The 10,437-nt window shown below is 39.6% G+C and overlaps 1 protein-coding gene and 1 long non-coding RNA gene across 2 annotated transcripts; both read left to right on the forward strand.

The window, feature by feature from the left end:
• The first annotated feature begins 107 nt into the window (after positions 1–107).
• On the forward strand, positions 108–5,307 carry snrpd1 (small nuclear ribonucleoprotein D1 polypeptide). The gene is made up of 4 exons (XM_028597590.1): positions 108–265; positions 956–1,032; positions 1,387–1,578; positions 5,084–5,307. Exons 1-4 carry the CDS (start codon positions 252–254, stop codon positions 5,158–5,160), a joined length of 360 nt encoding a protein of 119 aa, XP_028453391.1. The 5' UTR covers positions 108–251; the 3' UTR covers positions 5,161–5,307.
• Positions 5,308–8,617: 3,310 nt separating this feature from the next.
• On the forward strand, positions 8,618–9,180 carry LOC114567584 (uncharacterized). Its single transcript, XR_003694202.1, has 3 exons — positions 8,618–8,732; positions 8,848–8,913; positions 9,100–9,180. It is a non-coding gene; the product is annotated as an uncharacterized LOC114567584 (long non-coding RNA).
• Positions 9,181–10,437: the final 1,257 nt, after the last annotated feature.

Consider the following 10,437-nt stretch of genomic DNA (forward strand, 5'->3'; position numbering starts at 1 on the left):
GTAATGTAAGTTTAAACCGTAGACTGCTATTTTATACAGTATAGTTTTTAGCAGGTCTCTGTACATGATTTCCATTACTCCACCGTTGGGTGGTGCTGTTGTGTAACGTTTCTCTTTGCTGTCGCTCATTTAATGACGTCGTATCAGCGCGACTGAAACGTAAAACCTACAACAGCGGCCTGTGTTTTCACTCGAGCGCTGTAATTTTTTTGTCTTTGGTGGAGGATTTGTCTCTACAGTCCGTCACCATCATGAAACTTGTCAGGTAAGTGATAGTGAAAAGTCGCTATTTATTTAATGCTGTGATGTGCGATAATAGAAACAACGCGATGCTGATGGATTGATTTAGATGTAAACGGAGAGACGGTGAAGAGGCGGGAAGCGGTGAACGGGATGAATGGAAGCTGTCCGGTGTTACAATGGCCGTGCTTCAGCCTCTGAAATAATACGACAGATGCATACACATCTGAGGTGTCCTTACTAATTGTTGAACTGTGGCTTTAGCTGTAAAGTCGCGCAGGTATTATGGACGCAATGTTTGCTAACTAACGTTAGCTTTAACAAACATGGCTAACTTAACATGACCTACCTGAATGGTAACTAGAAAGTTTACGCACAGGCCCTGTTATTTTTGTCTTCAAAATTAAGCAAACGCATTCAGTGGCTAAAAACCAAGCCACTGCCAGAGAGACGTTTAGTCATTTATCATTCATTCTCAAATCAAATCTTGGAGGATTTGTTATCTCTCCCACCAGAGTACCTAGCTAGCTATGTGTTGGTGCTGAAAGCTAACGTTAGCTACACAACCGGCAGTTAGGCAGCGTTAGCAAATCTCAGGCTAATCTTTGACTTTACACGGTGTATAATGATCAAATAATGTTCGTGTTGAATTGGGAAACGTTGAGCTAAAAAAAAACGATGCGTTTACACTAATCTCGTTCAATACTACTTACAGGTTTTTGATGAAACTCAGCCATGAGACGGTTACCATTGAACTAAAGAATGGCACCCAGGTCCATGGCACCATTACAGGTAAGAGCCAGCTGGAGCATTATTTTAAGTTGTGTTGGAGTTGCCCCTTGTACAGGTATACTGCAGTGAAACCTTGTTCTAAGTTCAGGTGTCATGATTCAAGTCTAGATTTCATTTGATCACAAAATGCACCCACAGGTGACACTAAACACACTCCAGTAGCCAGTTTATTAAGATAAAGCAGGCTAATACAACAGTCTGCAATAAATAATACCTCCATTAAGTTTATAATTTTAAATTGTTGAAACTGTCTCAGTTACTTCCCCTTCAGCTTTTTAATTTGAATCGATGTTGGCTTGTTTATGTTAATTTTCAAGTTTTTCCCATCCCTGTTTCCTTTCTTTTCCCATTTAGGTGTTGATGTGAGCATGAACACCCACCTGAAAGCGGTGAAAATGACCCTGAAAAACAGGGAGCCCACTCAGCTGGAATCACTGAGTATCCGTGGCAACAATATTCGCTACTTTATCCTTCCTGACAGCCTCCCACTGGACACCTTGCTGGTTGACATCGAGCCAAAGGTCAAGTCCAAGAAGAGAGAAGCAGGTATGTTAAAACAGCAGAGATTACCATAGCAGCACACTAGGCATGATATTTGGCTTCCTCTTGTATTTGAAAGTATGTATTTATATATGTGCCAGAGCATTTTGGGAGTTTTTAAAGGCTTGATTATTAGCAAACATACCTTGCAGAATATGTCTTAAGACATTTCCATAATTAATGTTTGCTCTGGGCACAGTTTAATGTTTCTGAGAGATGTCTCAGTTGTCTCGTTACGATTATGCTGTACGAACCTTTCAGAAGAGACCCGTGTCCTAAACCACACACACACTGCTATAATCTTGAGAGATTGATTTAAACTTGACCTGTTTAAGGCGAAGTATCTAATAAATCTTCACGATAGAAGCCTGACACTGACTGTAGTAAGAAAATATCGATACAAAGGAGTATCGCAATATTATGTTTTGTGAGACCGTATCGATTCAAACATGCAAAGATTTGTGGCAGGTAGCTGTTCATTTTGTATTGTTTTTAAACCCCCGACCGCTAGATAGCAGTGTTGTAATATCTTCAACCATTTGACCCTTCCACTCGGAACAAAATTCTATCCATTTTATTTGCCAGTGACATTGGTGAAGAAAATGCTGGGTGGTGACAGCCGATTAGCAGTTAGCTCTTAAAACGGAGGACTCTGACAAATGCCAGTCAAGAGCACGTCCACAGGGATAGCCCTAAACTGCCTGTGCATTGGCTGATTTATTTACATTAACATAAGCTAATGTCAACTCTGACGTAGATGCTACACTCCACTGTACCGCTCCCTCACTTGGGTGAAAGAGTTAGAGAGTGGAGACAAAGTAATGCGCCTTCACAATTATAAATTGGCTGCTTTGTCTGGCCATAAGCACACGGCACATTTGAATACACAGTTGCTAGTTTGGCTTACCGGATTTAAAGTGCTGGGATAGACGATACTTGGAACTAAGAGATTGAGACAATATATGTTAACAAGTAACTTGTTTTCAATTTAAATGAATAATTAGAAAGATATCTTAATTAGGTTAATGTATTTTCATTTATTGGTGTCACAGTTATGGAAGGCTGTGTTAAATTGCCTTTTCTGTATTGTTTTAACATAAATGGACCAGTGAAAATATTGTTTATCACTGACAGTTTTCCTGAAAATGTCATTTAAAAAAATCCCAATATGTCACATAGATTACAGTATCGTAATATATCAATATATTGATTCATAACCACTTTGTCATGCTGTGTATCATATCGCCAGATTCTTGCCAATACACAGTCCTTTAGGGCTGTACCAAATACCTTTTTTTCTTTCTTTTTTTTTTTTAAGCTTTGGTGCGTTTCAAAAGGAATATTCAGAGCTTTGGTGGCAGTGGGGGAAACCAACATTTTCAACTACGCTTTAATGCAGCTTTGGGAATAGAGAGAAAATAAAACGAAGCAAGAGATAAAGCAACTGCTTTGTTATTGCAGGACACAGTCACAAACTCCTGGGCAGTTCAGTGCTCGTTTTGTAGTGTTAAAAACTATTTTGCTGTAACGTTACGGGACTCGCATGCTGCGACTGACCACAGTAGGTTGCCATTGAGGTTGCCTTTCTCCTAAAGCTTATTCAGACTTAACTTTTTGGCAGCAGGCATTCAAAACCAACTGAAAGACTGGCCTTTTTACCGGACTGTCTGAGTGACACCGACTCAGTGTATGAATGAATGCTCAGCCAGCCATCACTGTATTGGCATTATGCACAGCCGTAACTAACGTATTACTAGGTTTACCTTTTTATCAAATCGCCTGAAGACAACACCAGGCTGCTACAGTATAACCATACAGACCTTTACGCGCCTCAGACTGCTCGCCTGTACGGTGTTTCCCACAGGTTGAGAATTTACTTGTGGTGCAGGGTGTGCCGACGCGGCGTGTGATGGCGGGGTTCAGTAATAAACTAGTCAAACAAAGGTTTAACGAAACAAAAGTTTTAACTTTATTGATTAAAAAAATTACTACATAACAAGATAATTTAGAAAAAGTATTTACACATTAAACAAACCAAGATGATACAGATGTGTATTTGTGCTTTGTCAACGAAACGGGTCAAATAAAATGTATGGGTCAGCAGATAAAATACCTGATTGTTTCCCAGAGCGGACATGTTGTATTAACAACTTCACCTTAAACAATGCTATGACTCGTACAGAAAGTTACAAGTTATTAATCTCACCCCGGTGCGCACCTCCTAACTCGTGTTAAATCGCATTAGTCTAATACTATCTCAAGTTAATTCTTGTTCATTTTGGTTATCGGTCATTGTTCACAGATTAGTGTTTTTAATCTGCGTTTTGGGGATCCTTGTGACGTTAAACATTATACATGTCTGTGTTGCACTCATTAAGATCTCCTCTGAACGGTTTCCTGTCATTTAAACAACTCTGGATTGTTTAAAACTTTTACAGCATACTTAAAAAAACTGTCAGGTGTTATTCGGGCTTGGTTGCATAATAACATTACAGTTAATGGCTGCGGGTACAGAGAACATTAAACGAAGGTATAGCGGTTAGCTCCTGTTAACTCCAAATACAGCAAGCAGAACACACTGCTGCGGAGAGGGTGAACAATCAGACTGTAAATGACGTTTGGGAGCATTCCCAACGGTGTGGCCGCAGCGGTTTATCAGTACAGATAATCTCACGGGAAGCCACAACTCCACAAGTAGCATGCACTACTACTAACATGCTACTACTGGCTCTGTGACTGAAGTGAATTGTTGACGCTGTGACATACACGCGCCGTGCGACTTCACGAGGTGGAGGGGCTGGAGGCCGCTGGTCTGTGTGCTATAAAATTACATTGTTGATGGGGGGATTTAATTCAGATTGTATCTACCTGGGCAGCTATCAAACTACCTGTAAGTAAAATAAGTTTTAAAAGAAAGTAAAACCTATGTATGGGGAACACTGACTACACATTTCTCCATTCTTGTTTGAGATGGACGACAGTGCTGCATTAATTAGCCAGCAGCTAGCGGGCATTTAGCAAGCATCTTAATCCCAACAAAACGCAGTGAATTTCAGCCTGCATGTTAAAAAAAAATAATCCTTACAGACTAACATCTCAACAGTGGTGTAAAGTAAGAGGTGCTGCCCTGTGACAGAGAAATATAAACCTTTCACTTTGTTGTGCTGGGCTACCAATGAGAGGATTCAAACCCACATTTTTTTGGTTATACCCAAAATTGTGTCAAACCATGGATTTTGTTACAATGCATGGATACCATAATTTGAACTGCCATTAACTATAACTAAGTGTACACAAGTTATTTGTCTTCTTTTATAGTGTGTCTCCTTTGTGAAAGTAGCACTAAGGTGGCTGTGTAGAATTTAAACACAGCCACCTTAGTGCCTAGTTAACTTTTTTTATTTATTTTTTAGAACCAACCCACTGGTTTTTGTTGCTTGTCCCTTGCAAATAGTTTCCTCACTTTCATGCCTTGCAGCTTTCTGACTAACTTTTTTCTGTGTCTTTTCAGTGGCTGGACGTGGACGAGGCAGGGGACGAGGCCGTGGCAGAGGAAGGGGACGAGGTCGGGGTGGCCCGAGGAGATGATCACCAGGTCGTACATTTGCAGGCCACCACCCCACTGTTTGTACAGGATTTTTTCTTTGCTCAGAGGAAACATTTTGTGAATTTCCATGTTTTCAGTTTTGTTTTTTCATTATTTTGTACATTAAAATGGATAGAGGTAAAAAGGAATACATTTGACTCTGTGTATTATTGCACCATTAGTAAGAGGTTTTGTTTTCATTACATGGCTGAATAAAATATATTTTGATGGAAATGTTAATTCCCAAAGATCTTATAAAAATGATTGCTTTGTTTAAAAAAATAAAAATAAGAGACCTTATTTAGATTTATAAGAGATTAGTTAATTAGGTGGTATAGATTTAACTAAAGCCATTATAATGTTTAATTCAAGGAAAAAAACCAAAGGCTATGTGGGTTGTTGTATTAGAACCAGAAGAGGTTTCAAAAGATCGGCATCTTACCCGGAAGTAAATAGAAAATACTACAAATGCGACGTCAGAAAATCATTCAACAACACGGGTGGCAACCGCAAATATGCATTTCCCCACCTTGTGTGTATGATGGTTCTAGTGGTCAAAATGCTTGCAGGTAATGGGTTTATGAATATCGCACTCTCGTCAAGTGTTGCGACAGCCTAGACTGCTCTGCCTCGACGGCGGCGAGACCAGGTCCCCTCATACTAGGAAGCATTTGAATACCGGTGTTGTGCCGAATACAGACTGCCTGCCGAAATACGACTGCACGCCGCTAGAGGCAATGCTGGTCATGTTGTCCTGATATCAAAACCAAGAGTAGCCTAAATAAAATGTTATTTAAAAAGTTATAACTCCCATTTTTGAGCGGGGAAATATTTGACACGAGAAACAGATTGGACATACATTAGATTACATACACACATTAATAGGACATTGCATTACACACACACATTTATCATGGATCAAGACATATAAAGGTATTCTCCGATACTTAAGTGGTGAGTATCCAGAGGAAACACTCAAGGAAAAAAACAAATTTTCGTCGGAAAGCCAACACTTTTGATGTGCAAGCTAAGAAGACATTGCACGCGTTTATTAATTTATAGATAGATTAGTTTACAGGGTTCCCGCGTTTTGAAAAAAAAACTGGAAAAGTGCAAAATCCAGGCGTGGAAAGGCTTTCCCCTTGCTGTATTTTATCCCACTTATTCCTTGTCCTTGATGTTCACCTGACAGTCACCTATATGTCTTTTAGGTAACCCATCCATTTGAGCTTGTTGGCATGGACCTGATAGGGAAGCTGACTGTGACTACAGAGGGATACAGTTACATCTGTGTAATGATTGATTACCTGACCAAATGGGTACAAGCTTACCTTCTTAGAACAAAAACGGCTAAAGAGGTATCTGGCTGTATCCTCAAATTTTTTTTACCAGTTTGAGGCTCCCAAGAGGATCCTTGCAGACTAGGGAAAGGAATTTGTAAATCAGGTAAAATAAAACTACTTGCAATGTAGCTACCCACAATAATTTGTGGGGGCAAAATAAAATACCATCAGTCACTTCAAAATTCATCATTTGTAAAGTGAGATAAATGTATTTCAGATCAACGCTGATGTCTGCAAGATCCTTGGGATAAAATGAAGCCTTTGTGTGCCGTATCATCCTGAAACCAATGGTCTTGTTGAGAAAATCAATGGTACCATACAAAGGTAAGCGAAATGGGTGGGAGTTGTGAACCTGTATCAAGAAATACAGCCACTATTATTTCTACGCTATACCAGATATACAGCATTAAATTAGATAGATAGGTATGTACAACTAAAAATACATTCTTTTCCTATCACATTTCAGAGCTCTCAGACAACTTGTTAGGCAGAGGCCCGACACATGGGACCAGCATCTAGATGCTATGATGTTTGGTCTACGGACCAAAAAACAGTCAACCACCAAATTTTCTCCATTCTATATGATGTTTGGCAGGGAAGCCAGATACCCGGGCCGTCCCAGGTCCCTGAGGAGTACATGGTATTTTTTGTTGCAAGTGATTGCTTTGACTTTTTGAAAGAATTTGTATTGATATGTAATACGTTATGATCAGGGTTCAAAATTAACACCGTTTACCAGCCAAATGCTGGTGAAATATGCAAGTGGCTGGTAGATTTGCTTCACTCACCAGCCAAAAAACCCAATGGTAATCTATTGAGTGGCTGGTAATATTTGAACATTCACTAGCCATTTTGGCTGGTAGACGAAAAAGTTAATTTTGAAGCCTGGTTATGATATTGTATACAATATTATTTTTAAAAGGTGGACAGCAGCATGGCGAGTGCTGTGGAGAATGACAGCCCTACAGAGGACATCATTAATATTGGTGATGCCCTGCAGGCTGCTCGACACACCATTGCCACAAGCCACATTAAAAACAAAAAGTCCACAAAATCAAATTTCAAGGTGGGTGACAAAGTGTGGCGGTTGAATGTGAGAAGCCAGCAGCGAAAGGGATGAAAAGTTGGAGCATGACTTCTTGGGGCCTTTCACAGTCATAGCTCTACAGGACAAAAGTGCTGATCTGGAAAGTGAGGGAGGTCGTGTTTTTCCTAAAATCAACACCAACCACCTGGAAATACACATTGAGGAAAAGGAAAGAATACCACATAAGATCCTCAACTCCACAGGGGTAACTTCAATCTCTGCCTCAATCCCTGCCTCCACCTCTACTCCTGCTTCTACCTTGAGCTACACTGTATCAGCTACCACTGATACATGTATGTCTTTCTTTCACTCTACAATATTGACACCTGATCAAACAGTTTGTCATGTAAATGTATAGAAAGGCAATTGTTTTGGCATTATTACAATATCAGTATTTTTAGCCAAGAAGCATTGTTTCTTTTATTTACCTACATTTAAAGCTATAGTGCATAGTTTCCCCCCCCCCCCGTTCAGTAATGACAATAACAATGTCAGCGCATCCACATGATACAAGCCTTCTGTGTCATTATCTTTACTCAACTTTCTGCGCAGGACGACACAATCTTCTGAACATAGTCATACTGACAAATACAGAGAGAGTTGTGTGGAGCTGATAGCCTTAATTCGCTTTGTAGCTCATTTGGCAATGGCTTGAATGTAACAGACATATATTAATATCAAAAAGTTACACACTAAAGCTTTAATGAATGTGCATTAAAGAAATATTCATAAGTAATGACATTCATTGCAAATTATGTGACAAATATTGCACTATTCAATATGCTGTGCTTATGTATATTGTTATTTTTTCCTAGGTGTGATGGATGCTGAAAGGAAAGAATCCATACATTCTTCTTTCCAAAGTTGGGCCCTACAAACTGTTTTATGCAGATATAGCAAGAACAGCCCCAAACATGCAGTTAGAGAGTGAGGTACAGGGTGTTTACATAGGGAATTTATGCAGTTATATATGCAGAAAACAGATCCTATTTGATACTGTATGTCATTTCATCTCAGGTTATTAATGCTTACTTGGAGATCCTGGTCAAAGAGCACAATGGGCGAACAAGGGAAAAAGCAATTGCTGTGGACACGTTTGCAATGACTGATGATAATTTATGATAATAAAAGCAAACTGCATAAGGTATGTGGAGATTTTACAGTACATATAGACTCAAGTATTTATTTACGCATCTTTGAGTTAGTCCTTCCAAGTGATGTATAAATATACCTTTTCTACCCATGTTTTCTAATTTTAGCTTGATCCACTGATGTTCAAATTAATCATTGGCATTGTCAATAAGAACAACCACTGGATGTTGATGGTGAGTTAAAAAGTGTCATGGTTAGAAATGTGCTTTTATTTCTGCATGTCAATATTCCCTCTGTTGAGCCTTTTCATGGTATAGCGTAGCATGTATACAAACTTTGCAAACATCTGGATGAAAAGGGTGAAAACCTATTAATGAATGTAAAAATAGCGTGGTGTACTTTTCCCCTTTGTACAATAGGTTATGCTTCCATCAGAGAAGAGGTCGTTCCTTGATCCTCTTGAAAAGCAAAGGACATGAAACACTGTTAAGGTGTGACAAGGTAACTTGTATAACACAAACACACTGTAAAACCATGCTGTAATTTATCCTTTACATATATTGATGTACTTTATTTCTGTTTTATTAAGAGCATTCCTGAGACAAAGGGGCCTCAATATTTCAAAATGGTCATGCACCTCTCTCCCTTACCCTCTGCAAAAAGATGTGACATCTTGTGGAGTATTCACATTAAAGGTTGATACAGAGATTTAAAATTAAAGGGGTGATAGAAGGACTATATAGAGTATTTCACACTGTTCCTTATGGTCTCCTAATTGAATATGTAACATTGGTTGGGCAGAAAATGGCCTGGTTGATATTTTATTGGCCCTTATGCATCCCTGTGTTTTGGCTCTATTTGTAACAAGAGCTTTTTTTCCAAATATGGTATGCTCGTGAATATTTAGATGAACTGCGCGCTGATTGGTTGAGCGAATCCCCAATACACACACATTAGAGAAGCGACAGAATCTCATATTCCAGACACTGCAATGTTTCATTACCAAATTCACTTCTGAGACTTTTTTATGTGAGAAATCAACTATATAAAGCTCAAATATGGGCCGTTTTATGAAAATTGATGGCTAATTGCAAATATGGTAAGACTGTGTGTCGGACTTCAGCGGCGGTGCTGCTGCCTCGCCGCCCGGCCTGCCTTCCTTCACAGACCCCGGCCTGCTGTGAGCTCCGTTAGGCTGGCAGCCCTGACAGAGCTCCAGGGCCTGTAACTCCCCTCTTCCTGCTAGCTAAATGGCCCGTTGTGTGAGAGTGAGAGCGCGGTCAGCGCGCTTGTTACACCAGCAATCTCTTACCACATGTTAAACACAAAGTCAGAATTCTGACTTTATTCTCAGAAGTATGGGTACCTGTAAGGGACCAATGAGAGGGAGTAACTTTGAATGATGGAGAACCACACACTGAACATGTCGAACTTGGATATAAGTGAGTTTTTGCGTAGTCGAGGGGTCCCAGATGAAGCAACTACATTACTGGAAGAACAAAAGGTGAGTAAAAGAGAATTATACGTTGGTTTGGTGCCTGGTGTTTGTAAAGACTACAGAAATGCTGCGGATATGAAATGCACACACGAGTTAGCTAGCAATGTTAGCATGTTTTTAAACTAATTGCATGTTTCTGACGTGCAGTGTCCGCTGATGAGACACTCGTTTTAGTATGAAACTCTGTTCTTTGGTATTTTTTATGTTTTAACGACCGAGTTGGATTATCACAAGTTAATTCATCCACCAATTAAACTGG

This window comes from Perca flavescens, chromosome 14, assembly GCF_004354835.1.
Source record: "Perca flavescens isolate YP-PL-M2 chromosome 14, PFLA_1.0, whole genome shotgun sequence".
NCBI lineage: Eukaryota > Metazoa > Chordata > Actinopteri > Perciformes > Percidae > Perca > Perca flavescens.

Coding starts and splice junctions, on each gene's coding strand:
- snrpd1 (XM_028597590.1), top strand. Junction 1,033..1,386: donor GGTCCATGGCACCATTACAG/GTAAGAGCCAGC, acceptor TTTCCCATTTAG/GTGTTGATGTGAGCATGAAC. Junction 1,579..5,083: donor GTCCAAGAAGAGAGAAGCAG/GTATGTTAAAAC, acceptor GTGTCTTTTCAG/TGGCTGGACGTGGACGAGGC.